The following is a 15049-nucleotide window of genomic DNA, read 5'->3' on the forward strand; positions in this document are numbered from 1 at the left end:
TCGTTCCCCTCTATTCGACATTGGTGAGGCCTCACCTGGAGTACTGTGTCCAGTTTTGGGCCCCACACTACAAGAAGGATGTGGAAAAATTGGAAAGAGTCCAGTGGAGGGCAACAAAAATGATTAGGGGGCTGGAGCACATGAGTTATGAGGAGAGGCTGAAAGAACTGGGATTGTTTAGTCTGCAGAAGAGAAGAATGAGGGGGGATTTGATAGCTGCTTTCAACTACCTGAAAGGGGGTTCCAAAGAGGATGGATCTAGACTGTTCTCAGTGCTAGCAGATGACACAACAAGGAGTAATGGTCTCAAGTTGCAGTGGGGGAGGTTTAGATTGGATATTAGGAAAAACTTTTTCACTAGGAGGATGGTAAAGCACTGGAATGGGTTACCTAGGGAGGTTGTGGAATCTCCTTCCTCAGAGGTTTTTAAGGTCAGGCTTGACAAAGCCCTGGCTGGGATGATTTAGTTGGGATTAGGTCCTGCTTTGAGCAGGGGGTTGGACTAGATGACCTCCTGAGGTCCCTTCCAACCCTGATATTCTATGATTCTATGTGATTCAGCTCTGACTAGTCCTGGAGGTATTCTGAACTGCTTGGGCCAGTGTGCCACAGAAACAACTTACAAACACTTTGCATTTAGCTGTGCATCCAAACCGCTGGGGGGTGGAAAATTGGGTTTCTGGCAAAGAGTGGATTTTGGCAGAAGGTGTTTGCTTGCCTGGAAATCTTCAGTCTTTCGTGGAAACAAGATTTTTCTGACAAAAAGCTGACAGTTTCCCTTGGGGAAACCCCCCATTTTCTGATCAGCCCTCTTTAGCAGTAATGAATTGCACACTGACCTGATGGCATGGAGATGGGCACTTTAGGGTTTCTGAGGGAGAGCAAGGGCTGGCTCCTCAGTTGGTGTGAGTCGGGGTAGCTCCATGGGCCCTACATGAGTGGAATTCAACAGCACTGTCTGTGGCTTCTCTCTAGGTATGTTTTCCTCATCTGTTGAGCTGGTTGGATTTCCCACCTGGTGCCCTCCCTGCAGAAGGCAGAGGCTGGGATTCTCCATGGGGGTTCCCTGAGGGCATGGAGGCTTGGTCACTTGCATTAAAGCTTCCTCACTCAGGCCTCCAGAGCCCATCAACCCTGTCAGCTAGGGTAACTGAGTCATCTCCATCAGGGTCCTGGGTGGAGACGATGCCCATCCAGCTCTGCTGCAGCCCATCACAAACAATGGGGACGGGGTCTCTCACAAATGCAGAGAACCCCAGGGAGCCACCAGATCAGGGTTTCCCTACTGGTGAGGCTTCTTAAGAGAAGAGATGAAGCATCTTCACCCAGCCTGGATACCGGCGTTCATTCTCCTTGTTTGCCTCTTCCCTCCATTTTGGATCCTGCACCCGCTACTCCTCCTCCTTTGCTTCCTTGCTGTCCCACTCTCTGCCTTCAACCCAGTGCTCAACAGCCCCTGCACTCTCTGGCCCTGGTGTAAATCAGGAGTGACTCCCGCTGGTGTAAATGGTAGAGTAAAAGCCCCTCGGCAGGGGAAGACTCTGTCTTTTAGTCCCACCTCTCTTTCCCATTCCCCATGTATTCAGATCTCCAGTAGATTTGTGCCTTTTACCTTTTAAACTCTCCTCCCCCATCTGGCCCCAGTGCATTTGCACACTCCTGCGTTTCTCTTGTGCTATCTGATCATTAGCAAAAAGAATTTATAGCAACAGAGCAAAGCCAGGTGCTCTCTCTGCCCCTCCCTGCTCCACCCTTGCCCTTCCTCCAATCCCACAGCACAGACTAATCTTGCCCTCACCCAGGGGGTGGCAAGCTTGCTAGATAGCACCAGATCCCGGAGCAGCTAGCACCAGACCCAAGGCTAAGTGGCTATGACAGGCAGGGCGTGGCACTGCCACAGCTGCCAGGGCATGGGGCTAGAGTGAGAAGCTTTCACTTCAAGAACAAATGGCAAACCAAGTGGTATGGGGAGGGGACAACAGTCAGAATACTTTTGCCCCGGCCTAGGTGGCACAGGCACTGACTTTTGTTTTTGCTGGTGGGTGCTCCTCTCTGCTCTCTTCTCTGTCCCCGTGTGAGTTGGGGGGAAGAGGCTGACTGGGAGACGGGGCAGAGTATGGGCAGGGCCTGGAGGGAAGAGGAGGAGTGAGGATGGGGTGGAGTGCAGGTGGGGCCTCGGGTGTAAGGTTGCCAGATGTCCGGTTTTCAACCGGAACATCTGGTTGAAAAGGGACCTTGGCAGCTCGGCCATTAAAAGTCCAGTTGGCGGCACAGGCAGGCTCCCTACCCAACTCTGCATGACTCCCGGGAAGGTGCCCGGCATCACGCTCTGGCTCTAGGCGGCCAATGGGAGCTGAGGGGGCAGCTTGCAGGTGCAGGCAGTGCACACAGCTATGTGGTCACACCTCTTCCTAGTAGCCAGTGGGAGATGTCACTACTTCCCAGAAGCTGCATGAGGTAAATGCAGCCTGGAGCCTGCACCCCTCTCCCCTTCCTGCACCCCAACCCCCTGCCCCAGCCCGGATCCCCCTCCTGAACCGTGAACCCCTCAGTTCTGACCCCACCCCCGAGCCCACACCCCCAGCCAGAGCCCTCACCCGCTCCCGCACCCCAACCCCCAACCCCAACCTGGTGAAAATGAGTGAGTGAATGAGGGTAGGGCAGAATGAGCAATGGAGGGATAGCTCAGTGGTTTGAGCATTGGCCTGCTAAACCCAGGGTTGTGAGTTCAATCCTTAAGGGGGCCACTTAGGGATCTAGGGCAAAAATCTGTCTGGGGATTAGGCCTGCTTTGAGCAGGGGGTTGGACTAGATGACCTCCTGAGGTCCCTTCCAACCTTGATATTCTATGATTTGAGGGAGGGGGGGATGGAGTGAGCAGGGGTGTAGCCTGCAAGAAGGGGTGGTACAGGTGGCGGGGCAAGGGTGTTCAGTTTTCTGCAAATAGAAAGTTGACAACCCTACTTGGGGGAAGACGCTGAGCAGGGGAAGAGCACGGGCAGGGCCTCGGGGGGGAAGAGGCTGAGCAGGTGCAGAGCGGAGCGTGAGTGGGGCCTTGGGGGAAAGACACATGGATGTAGGCTCAGGACAGAGTGTGGGCAGGGCCTCAGGGGGGAAGAGGCTGAGCGGAGCCTCAGGACAGAGCTGGCAGGGCCATGGTCCATGTGCCGAGGCTCACAAAAGATTAAGCTGGCCCTGCAGGTGCTGAGCACCCCCTATTATTTTTCGGTGTGTGCATAAGCCCCAAAGTACCCACAGAGTCAGTGCCTATGCTAGGTGGTACATTCCAATAGGGTGGGGTAAGGGACCAATCTTACAACATTCCTCAGCAGATCAATGGTCCAATTCGCCAGGTTTCCTCGCTCTGCCACTGAGCAGCACTGGAGGGTTCATGGTCAGGTGTATTATTTGTATTTCCATAGCGCTGAGCAGCCCTCGTCATGGAGCAAGTTTCCCTTGTGTTAGGCACTGTACAGACATAGAACAAAAAGACAGGCCCTGCCCCCAAAGAGCTTGCAAGCTGCATATAAGATAAGCAACAACAGATGGATCCAGATAGACTGACTGGAGAGTACAAGACAACCCTGAGACACTCTTGGTCAGCATGACGGGCAGTGAGCTCAGCACGCCTGCAGCCTCGCTCTTGTCAAGTTTCCTCTAGGAGTCACGGCAAAGGTGAATTCTAAGGAGGGGTTTGATGATGAGGCAACTTTGCAGAAGTGTATGGGGTGCTCCTCCCACACACAAAGGGACCTGTTTGGAAATTTAACAAGCGGACAATGGAGGCTGCCATCATGGGCCTATCGGAGGTGAGCGTTGAGCGCACGTAGCCCCCTTCCCACTGCACCTGAGTGCAAAGCTGTCCCCGGGGCGCCTCCCTCCTGACCCATGGCTGAGATCGCTACCATCGGCACCTGCCCTTGAGCACGAGGAGTGGGTCTCTGAGCCCAGCTGACCATGAATGCAGATGCTGCTCTTGTGAGTGACAGGTCCTTTCTGGAATCAGCCCAAGCTATTGGTAGCAATGACTCCCTGCACCAGGGAGTGTCCCAGGTGAATGCTGTGCTCCTGAACATGTCCCAGGGAGCTGACTCTGCCTGCCAGGAGGGGTGTGGGTCTCTTCACATCCTCACTGAACAACCCCTCCCCAATGCCCGCAGCCCCTGTTGTTGGGACATGGAAAGACCTGGAGTGAAGTGCAGGTCCCCTGCAAACTGGTGCTGAGCACACAGCTGCACAGTTACTGGGGACTTTCACAGGCCATGATGTTGAAGATACGGTGTCCTAGGCTTTGTGGGAACTCCACGAATCTGTGACTTGAGTCATGAGCTTTATTAATCCTGGCTATCCCCACAGCATGGACCCCCCCCCCCCCGCCCCAAATCCCATATCATCCTACACCAGGCTTAGTGTAAAACCAGGGATTGCTTCACTAAGGGCCAAGATCTTCTTTGGTTGTTCCCAATCAGGAATCTGGATGTGACATCTTCAAGTCTGGCTCATCCCACTGTTGCTGCTAGGATGCTGCCCTCACAAACACGGCTGGATCAGCAGGCCAAGAACACAAGATACTGATCTGGGGGGACAGGCTGGAAGGAAAGGGGAGTCTCTCACTCCAGACCCATGTTTGATCAACCTGCAAATATCATGCACTCTACTTACTGTTATGGCTGCATGGGGGGATTCGGAAGGTAGCACAGATTACAGAGACCCACCCAAGAGCAGTAGAGGAACTTTCCTCCTTCAAAGCCATTTCAGTCCACTTGTTACTCTGCCCATTGCAGGCCGGCCCATCTGAGCTGGCCTGCCTTTGTCAGACACACGTGCCCAAAGAGGGGAGCCGTCAGATGAGCAGGCAACAGATGAACACAGGGTACCCCACAATCAGGGAGTGTGCTAAATGGAACCTCCCAACTAAGGTCTTCAACCATGCCCCCTGTGACTGTGATCTCAATAGACCCCAGGGCACTTTTCATAAACCTGTGGTGTAGGTAATACCATTGTCCTGCCTGGATTCTCTGTGTGATTATTACTTCTGTTGAGCTGAGATTCCCCCTTCAGTTTTACCTGGAGGATTTTTTATTTATTTCCCCTCCTGAAAATCATGGAGTGTCATTGCTGTGCTGCTATGCTCCACCCCCAGAAGTGGCTGCAGTTCAGTGGTTCATGCATCCAATGACTCCCTTTTGCATGCTGAAGGGGAGGTCTTCTGGCTAGTTAGCGCTCTGCCTTATTGTCCTGGCAGACGAAGTCCGCATCAGTGGAGATCTGGGTGAAGGAATGGCCTGTTAATTACCCCAGGCAGAAGGATTTGGATGTTAAATGCAACCAAAGTTTCAATGGAGTCCAAGGGCAATATGCTGCATTAAGCGTCTGGTCCACTTAGCAATAGTGCAGTGTTGGTGCCAATGCTTCCACCCAATATCCATGGCCCATTCACTCCTTGGCATCTCTACTGGCGTACCAAGAGAACTCCTTAGTGCCAGTAATTTTGTTATGGAGTCACCTGTCCCAAATCATTTTACATAAACTCCAAGCCGCTGCTAGATGGTCACGTCTTTAGGTCTCTACTCTCTATTGCCCAGGGCAGCAGTTGAACCAGTGATCTGGAGGTGAAAGGTTCTGTGTCCTATAGCCAATGACTGACTCCATAGTATACGGCCACTGAATCAAATCTTTATATGAAAGGCTTGATAGAGGAATGACTGTGTCAAGTTCTCTGGCCTGTGTTATGCAGGAGGTCAGACTAGATGATCAGCATGGTTCCTTCCCATCTGAAATTCTATGAGTCAATGAAATTACAAGAAAAAATACAACAGTTTGTGGGGTTAAAAACATTTTCTCCTGCTGTGTCATAAACCCAGACAACACAGCCTGTTAGAGCCTGGTCACCATAAAGTGAGATGAGCTCCCGGTGTGACCTGGGGAGAATAGCTTGCCTGCTCCTCTGAGCCTCAGTTTCCCCACTGACCACACCAAGAGAAAGGGGGAGCTGAGTTCCCACAGGTCTGTAATATGTTCTGAGTTCACCAGAGGGTGAAACTGGAAGTGAAACTGACCATACAGCCCTGTCTGGCTTCCGCATCCCAGACGAGCAGCTACAAAGAGTAAACTCATGGCAGGAGCAAGAAGAGCGAGGTAGAGGAGTTTAAAGTGTGTTGGGCTTAATTACTAGCAGTGGCTGGTCCTGACATAGCCTGCTCCTACTTCTGAGTGCTTTGCACACAGCACCATGATTGACAGCAGTGCAGAGCATGGACAGATCTATATGCTGTTCAGCCTGACAGTGCCCCTTTAAGCCCTCACCACTCTTGCAAACTTCCTTAGAAAAGCAACTGAACAAGCATATCTCCAAAGGCCCAGGGTGTTTGCTCGCCTGGCCGGTTCCCCGAGCTCTCCTGGCTTCTCTTAATGCGAGTTTCAGATGCTGGAAACACCCTTTGTAATGAAATGTGACTTGAGAAACGTATCCATGGCAACAATGAGCCCCCTCCCCTCACCCCACCCAGGGGCTCAAGGGCCCCAGCTGCCTCCCCGCCCAACCATGAGAAAGAACTGTTCCTAGGGGTGAGGCCAGCTTCCCTTCCCAGCCCCAGGAGCCAGAAACTGCACTGTCAGCAGCCACATCTGTTGCACCAGTGGGACAGGGTGAGAACTCCTTCCCCCCTCTACTCAGGAGCCAGATGCCAGGAGGACAGGGGAAGCAACCCAGCTGAGCTTGCACCTGTTTACCCAGGATCCAGACACCAATGAGACAGAGAGAGAACACTCCACCCTTCCACCCAGCATCCAGACACCAGTAGGTCAGGGGAGGTGGGCAGGAAGCTGGGGCTGTGGACCAGTCGGACATTCCTGAGCCCTGCAGTTTCATCCCTGGACACCTCCTCAAAAGGACAGAGGTGGTCACAGAACAGAAGGGGCAGATGGGTCCCCTCTCCTGCCACTTCCTGTGGGCAGCCTCCTCCTCAGAGCCATTGCCAGCTGTCTGTCCATGCAGGCAAGCCAGCTGGCTGGGGAAGGAGAGCAGTCTTCAGAGCCCTGGGAACCTGTGACATCAGGAGTGATGGAGGGTGGAGGGGCCAGATCCAGAGGGAGGTGTGGAGCGGTCACCGGATAACTTGCAGGGGTGGCCATGCGGAGGAAGGACTATCCCACCCAAGATGGAAATAAGTGCCCCCCACTTACCCTTTGTCGAAAGGTAATCCCATGCCCCAAGAGGACCTGTCTCATCTGATCTGGGTGGGCATTCCCTGTATGTCAGGGGCTCTCAAACTGGGGGTCAGGACCCCGCAGAGGGTCGCAAGATTATTACATGGAGGGGCACGAGCTGTCAGCCTCCACCCCAAACCCCGCTTTGCCTCCAGCATTTATAATGGCGTTAATAAATATATAAAAAAGTGTTTTGAATTTATAAGGGAGGGTCGCATGCAGAGGATTGCTATGTGAAAGGGGTCACCAGTACAAAAGTTTGAGAATCAGTGCTGTATGTTCTACCTCAAAGGCATGCTGTCATACCTCCTGGGCTGGGGTAAGCCCTCCTCTTGGCTAGATGGGAGACTTCTGAGGGAAACTCCCCTGGTCTTCCCCTTTCCGTGGTTCAGCTCCCAGTCTGTGAAAGGAGATTAATCCACCTCCAGGGGGGTTGGGAGAATAAAATCCATTGACTGTGCATGGCTCAGATACTATGAGGATGATACCAATGTCTGGCTAATGGTGTCAGGGGGGTGGTGCTTCTGCCACCTTTCTGAGATGTAGAATTGAGGTGTCCTAAGTGGCTAATAATGATCCCTGGGCAATTAGCACCCAGATCCTCCATTGTGTGCTGGATGGATTCCAGTTTCGGTAGTTACATGCCACTTGAGTCAAGTGCCACCTGCCGTTTCAGGGGCTCGGTTGTCTCCTGCCTGAGACAACGGTTTTGCATGGAGCTTGCTTTCAAATAGCCACCAGGATGCACCCCAGAGGCAGGTGAAAGGAACACCTGCAAAGTGCCCTCGGCTGAAAGGGGCTACCATGGAAATCAAAGAGCTGCAGGAGAAGCCTTAGTCTTAACTAGAAACCCAGCTTTTAGCCCACAGGGCATTAATTCCCTCTGTCCTTCATATAGGAGATAGATCGAGGTGCTTGGTGCAACTGTCCCTATTATTCCTCTGCAGATCTGATGGCAAGTGAATCATCTGCCAGGGATGTCTCAGTTGAACTGTCTGCTCCAGCAGAAAGACTAATAAAAGACCATATATGTCTAGCTTAGCCAAGAACAGTCACATCTATAAGAGCACTCAGAGGAGGCAAAGCAATTTTTGCATGGGGGGGGGGAAGATAAAAAACCCATGTGATCTAGGCAATTTATTTAGCTACCGTGAGGGCACAAGGTTGCATGGGCCATACCGCACCAACCCACTGGGCTGGAGGGAGCCATTGGGAATCGCTGCCATCCAGCCGCTCTACAGAGAGCAGCTCCCAAGCTAGCAAGGTGTGAGCGAGCAGCCGGGCTGTTCGAACGCAGGAGAAGCAGATGGAGCTAAAGGGCTGGAAAACAACGGCCCCGCCCTGGAGTTTGCAGACACCACCCATGAGCTGGGCACAGACCAGCTTCCTGCTCCTCCCACCCAGCCCTGGCTTCTGCTCCGTCGCACATGCCCCCTCCCCCCTTGAGAAGTGCGCTCTGTTAACGACCCAGATCGGGGCGGGGGGCTCTCCTTGGACACCCAGTTCCCCAAAGGGCGTGGGAGCAGAGTTCATTGTCCTGATCTAGGCTCAGCGGTGGAAAGTCTCTGGGCTCAGAAGTGGGTGTGGGGGGAGGAGGACGGTGTAGCCTTGGGGACCCACCCGCCCCCCAAATTCAGTGGGAGCCGCGTTCACCAGCCCGATGAAACTGAAAGAGGAGAACTAGCTGCTAGGGTGTTGCCGAGCCGCTCAGTCCGACTCGTGCACAGGAGGTAGGTGGAGTCAGGGAGGGAGTAGCAGCTCCATCCATGCAGCTCCCCCACCCCAAGGAATCACCCCCTACAGAGGCGATCAGGGGAAGGGGTGGGGGCTCCTTCCACTCGCCTCGGGAGGGTCCTGCAGCCTATGCGGACAGCGCTGGGCATTGGCCGTGGGGGCGGCCAAATAAGCCCACGGGGGAGCCCAAGTTGTGCATTGCAGCTTTAAAGGGGCTGGTGATTGACAGGGCATGTAGCAGTGGATGGGGTGGAGCTGCTGGGTGGGGTCAGGGACAGGCAGCTGGTGAAAACGAAAAGAGAGAGAGGGGGGAAAAAACAACATTGCCCCCCCACCCCCGCCATCAGCAAACACAAGGCGAGGAAGAGGAGAGGGGGAAGAGGAGGAAGGCTGAGTGGGAGCAGAGCCTTTCCAAGAAGCCCAGAGCCTCCCCCACCCACCTACTCCACCCTCCCCTCCCTTCAGCACAGCTAAGCACCCAGAGCTCGCCCCGTGCCTGCCCGAGCCCACGGGGAGGCAGAGGGAGGACCCCCCCGAGCAAGCCCAGGGGGAGCAGGAGGAGATGCACTCCGAGGAGCAGAAAGAGAAAGTAAGTCCCTTTCATTTTGTCTGTGGTTCCCCCCCCCCCCATGTGGTCACAGGGTGGAGGGGGAGGATCCACCTTAGGAAACAGCCTCTTTCTTGCAGATCAGCGGGAGTGGGGGCTGCTTGCAAGCCTCAGTGTCCCCTGGGGAGCGGGGGAGGACTGTGCACACCCAGCCAGGGCACGGGAGCCTCTACCGCCCCGCGCTCTCAGTCCTGCGGATCGGGGCGCTGCAAAGGGGGTTTGGTTTGGGGATTTTTTTTTTAATGCAGTGGACAAGGCAAGGGCTCCATCTTGCCTGGCCTCTTAAAGGGGTAGTGCATCGCTTGGGAGGGAAGGAGGGAGAAGTAGGTTGCGCTGATTGGAAAGTCATTCCAGAAGCAGGGGAGAGGGAGTGGAAGCTCCGTTGGTGCAGCGTGAGATCTTTCCTTGCAGTCAGTGACATTGCTGGGCCTGCCCTGCAGGGTAAAGTCTCCCTCTGCCCCAGGGGTGATTTGGGGTTCACTGTGAAGTGGGGGGTGCGCCCTGCCACGTTCCCTGCCCTCCCACCGTTTGAGCTGCAGATTTAGGAGACAGATTAACCATGCCTCGCGTGGTTTAAGTGCTTCCTGACTGCTAGGCACCTATGTGTCTGCCTCTTGTTTGCTTTTGGAGTGCAATGCGGTAAAGCGTGTGTGTGGGTCGCTTACTGATCTGGGCAGTGGCCTGGCCTGGCACCCTGGGGGCATGAGTTAGTCTGGCTAGGGTGTCTGGGCACAGAATTTCAGGAGCACAGGGTGGTGGCCACTTGCCCTCTTGGTGTAGATGGCTATTGCACGAGTTAGCTTTCAGTCTGGGTCATTGCAGAGTGTGGCAGTGATGCTGGCAAAGTCAGGTGCCCCGGTCTTGGAGATGGAGCCAAGCTGAGTTGAGGGAGAGTGGTGCATATGGAACAGGTGCATCTCAATGGTATATCTTTCAGACAGCTGGCTCTCTGCATCCTCTGTATTGAGGCTTGGGGATAGCAGTTTAAAGGATGTCAGTTGAAAGATGGGGGGGGAAACTGATGTACATGTGTGAATAAATGTGGACTCTAGGCACGTCTCTCTTGGCTAAACACTGGTGGGAAAAGTACTGAGACATTAGTAGAGAACATTTTATGTCTACATGCTGCCAATCAGTGCCTGGTCCATGTTCTGGAGAGCTTAGGTCCAGATTTTCAAAAGTGACTAGTGGTTTTTGGGTCACCAACTTGAGACTCTTGGAAAACACTGAGCCACCTGCCCTCCGAAAATCAGTCCCCTTTCAGCTGGGCTCCCAGAATCACTAGTCACTTTTGGAAGTCTTGGTTTACAGTCTTTGTTCTAAATCCTGGAATGTGTTCAGAAAACTGGAGACTCATACAGCCGTGTGTGTGCCGGTACTTGCAATGTTGTATAGTTCCACAGTTGGGGTCAACATGAGTTCAGCCCTTCTTAGCTAGACATGTGGTCTAGTGGTTGGACTGAGATCTAGAAGCAAGTCACATATCCTCTCTGTACCACAGTTTCTCTATCCATAAAATAGGGACAATCGTTACCTCCTTGCCAGGGGGCTGATTGGGCAACATAATTTAATTATTAGATGATGAAGGTGTTGTGTAAGCACATTATAGACAGTGCTGAAACTTTAGTTTTAGGGTTAACTTTTTGGAATTCTTCCATCACCTGGGTGGGGAGAGGGAGTTTGTACACAGAAGATTTGAATGGGATCAGAGGTGGGAAGCCTTCCTCCTTAGAAGAAGAGCATGGTGCCTGTTCTCGACTCATGCATCTGAAGATGATGTTCCATCCTAGTTCTAACAGTGTGTTGAAAGAGAAGTCTAAACTCCTGATGCAGCCTTTATGATCTCAGGGGCAAGTATCATTATCTCTATTTCACAGAGGAGTAGAGCCCTTGCACTGGGATTCAGGAGATCTCGGGTCCATTCACAGCTCTGCCACAGACTCTGTGAGAGCAAGTCAGTCTCTGTGTGCCTCAGGTCCCTGTGGATGGTGACACTTCAAGGGGTGCTGAGGATCACCTCTTGGTACTATTTGGGTCTGAGTGCTTCACCACAACTGTATAAGTAGGCACAGAGAGATTGTGATTTGCCTCAGGTTGCACAGGGATTCGGACTTCTGCGGTCCTTTTGGTCCACAGTGCTTCAGCTCCCAGTTAGGGACAGGTGGAACTAGTGTAAACAGGAACCAAAGAAATCTATATCCAGAGCAGTCTTAATCGCTGGAGAGCACAAAACTGGAATCCGGACTGCTGAGCCTGCTTGCCAGCATGTCGGATACTTGATGGTGTCTTTTGTGATCATTATGGATGTGTGTCTTGTTTGCACCAGTCGTCCTAGCCCAGTCACACCTGTCATCCCACCCTTTGTAATTCACATATACACCTCTGAAGACATTCCACTGTAGCATCCTGGGTTTGAATGAGGGACTTGCTACTAGGGTTTAGAATGGGTGTTACCAGAGTTGGTTTCAGTGACCCAGATTCCCTGGTTTGACTGGAACAGGTACATTTCTGTGCATAGTTGGCTCTTGGTGTATAGCGCTGTATTTGTTGGGTTAATTAAAAGGTGACTTGTAAAAGATTATGAAAGAAATAAAATATTGGGCTCATGCCTTTTTGAGGTTTTTTTTTGCAGCTTTTTTGATGGAAGAAGGACGTCAGCAAGCTGTATGTATTTTAAATCCTGTTCATTTTATTTTTATCTGTACAGCTTCCCTGGGTTTGCTGGAGGACTTGTTGGGAGATCTCAGAGATGGGCTCTATTCCATCTTCATTGAACAGATCGTGGATGTTTAATCTTTCACAAATACTTTTTCTCTAGAATATTAATTGGGCATAGAAGTTTAATGGGAGTCGACAAAAAACAAGGCTGTAAAACCTCTGCTGATCGCCTCCCCTCAGTTACTTGCCTTCCACACTCATGTGAGGTTGTCATTGCCCTGGTCCTCTCCAATCCTTGACGAATCTGCTCTAGGCAGTGATAAGTGCTGTGGTGGTAGCAAGGAGGTGGCTGGTCTATACTAGTTTCCCACAGTTGCTACTGTCAGTGGAGCTGTGCTAGGATGGTCACAGATGACCTGCTCTCTAGTCATGTTATCTGCCTGGACGTTTCCCAGTGGCACCTGTAACCTCCATTGGTTTTAACCCTCCTTCTTTCCTTGGTCATACCAATCTGGTCAGGTGTCTTATCCGTTCTTTTTCTACTCTAATCCTTCCATGTTTTACACTGTCTGTTTTCCCCAATCTGACTGTCAAGCATCCTTCCAGTTGATATGCTGGGGTGGACATGTCTCCCAGTCTGGTTGGTTGGTACTGGCCTTCTGCATTCCGAATCCCACTTTCTAAATATGCATTTATTAGTCTTCACTGTCAGCTGCAGAGACTCAGATCTTGCTCTCTGACTTCTAAGCATCATGAAGCATGTCTGCAAGAGGATGTGGCTTGCTTAATGAAATCCCCTCCATAGGAATTTGATTCTAATTCCCGGAATGCCATTGGCAAACAGGGCAGAACTGAGGCTTTTAAGTTGGTGTTTTGAGGAGCTAGGTTAGCCTTAAAATGAGTGCCCGATTTTATTTACCTCGACAGTGTTTCTATCTGTGAAAGGGCTCATTTGGGAGATAGTATGGTCTAGTGGTTGGGGCAGTGGACTAGAACTTGACCTGGGTTCTATTCCCAAATCTGCCACTGAACTGCAGTGTGACCTTGGGCAAGTCACCTTCCCTCTCTGTGCTTTTGAGGCAAAACTGTCACTCACTTTGTCTGTACAGTGGCTAGGGGGGCAGTTGGGTGCTGCTTAGATACAAGTAATGGCTCTCATTTAGCAGGGCTGCCCAGTCATTTCCCCCAGTGACAGAAACCCAAGGAAAGCCTCTCAGTTAATAGAAATAGAGCCAATTCCAGCTCCCTTGTTTTTTTCAGAGGTTTTCTTCAAAGATGGATTGGGTGCCCTTTTTTAATCTCTCTGAAGAAGTCCTAAAAGGTACTGTGACAGGGAGTGAAATGTCCTTGAAAAACCTTACTGAATTAAAGTATCTGTGGAGTCCAGTATATTAAATACAAAGTTGATGTATGAATGTGGGCTGGGATTGTATGTAACCTCTTGAGGGGGCAGATGGGATGTGAGCCCTGGGAAGTGTTAGGAACGTCAGAGGACTATAGACCAGACAAGAATGGACTTTTGGACAGTGTCAAGTGGTTTGCCTGGGAATCTCTAGTGGGAGGGGAAGCGAATGTGTATTTTCACCTCTGGTTAGGCAAATGCCTAACCTTTTGAAGCTAATTCCTGAGGAGGGGTCCACTGCCTGCTGATTACCTGGCTCTGGAATCTGAAGATCAAAGGCCAAAGCTGAATGAAAGAAAGATTCATGGGGGTGCTAGTTCTGAGCTAAAACCATTCTGATCTTGTAACCACAGGGAAAACTCCTTGGTGGGGTTTGAAGGATGTTAGAGTTGGGGATGATTAACATGCATGTAGATTCTTTTACTGTTTTTAATACATTGTCTCTGTAATGCTTTCACCTTAAGAATAAAGGTGCTCGGTTAGAAAGAGCTGTGTAGGGCACATAACCGAGGGCAATTACACTGTTCATAGCCTCTGCAGAGAAAGCAAAGTGTGGACACTGGCCTGATGAGGCAGTTTGGCTTTCTGGGAATAACACATTGTAGGTAGGGAACTCTGCAACCTGGAAAAACCCCAGTCAGGCGGGGAGGGACATACTTCTCTGCCTAAGAGAGGTGATGCCTGGGTGGCCAGGAACCTAGAGTGGGTGCCCTCGAGCGACCATGGAGTGGGGACACAGGTGCAGTCACTCTGAATTGTGACAGGTTATTTTATATATATATATAAATAAATAAAATGTTTGTAATATTGAGACTGTCAAATCTAGATTCTCTTAGTTTTTCTGGAGGACTCATGGGGCGGGGAGGGGAATAGGTGCTTGGAGATGTCTATTTTCAGTTCAGAGGAGCTGAATCTTTTCTTCCACGTGTGATAGGCATTGGAGTTAAACAGGTAGTTTTAAAAAAAGAAAAATATTCCAGAGATTTAAATATTGCTCGGTCTCTTCCTCTCTGTTGCTCAACTTTCACTTTGTGGATTCGTGTGATGGGACTGTTTTTGTACTTCTCTATCATAGAGGCTTTCTGGGATAGACAAGACCTGAATGTCTAATATCTACCCTTCTCCATTCTAAAGAAGCAAAACAAGGGCATAAGCCCAATTTTCCCGGGTCTCTTCAATAGCATTGCAAACCCTGGAGACTACACGTTCCAACAAGCAATGCTCCATCTTGATCTGTACTGCCAGGGGCTGCATTGTAAAACTGGCACATGTTTGCAACAGATAAACCTTTTGAAAAACCCTGTACCCGTAGCACCATACCTATGGATTCATTCCTGGCGAGTGTAAATGCACGTGGAAGTCGTCATTGGCTTGAATGGATTTAAATCAGTGTTTCTCAAACTGGGGTCGTCGCTTGTGTAGGGAAAGCCCCTGGCGGG

At 51.4% G+C, this 15049-nt stretch overlaps 1 protein-coding gene across 2 annotated transcripts in view; it reads left to right on the plus strand.

Annotated features, from left to right (window-relative positions):
- The first annotated feature begins 8627 nt into the window (after positions 1-8627).
- Positions 8628-15049, plus strand: part of KLF8 (Kruppel like factor 8) — an 89600-nt gene continuing 83178 nt past the window's right edge. Inside the window, exon 1 of one of the 2 annotated variants that reach the window (XM_034781102.1) lies at positions 8628-9532. In XM_034781102.1, the coding sequence (XP_034636993.1) occupies positions 9506-9532 (27 nt within the window). In that variant the 5' untranslated portion in view covers positions 8628-9505. The remainder of the gene's footprint in view (positions 9533-15049) is intronic. The other variant, XM_034781103.1, reaches the window with a different exon arrangement.

This window comes from Trachemys scripta, chromosome 9 (assembly GCF_013100865.1).
Source record: "Trachemys scripta elegans isolate TJP31775 chromosome 9, CAS_Tse_1.0, whole genome shotgun sequence".
NCBI lineage: Eukaryota > Metazoa > Chordata > Testudines > Emydidae > Trachemys > Trachemys scripta.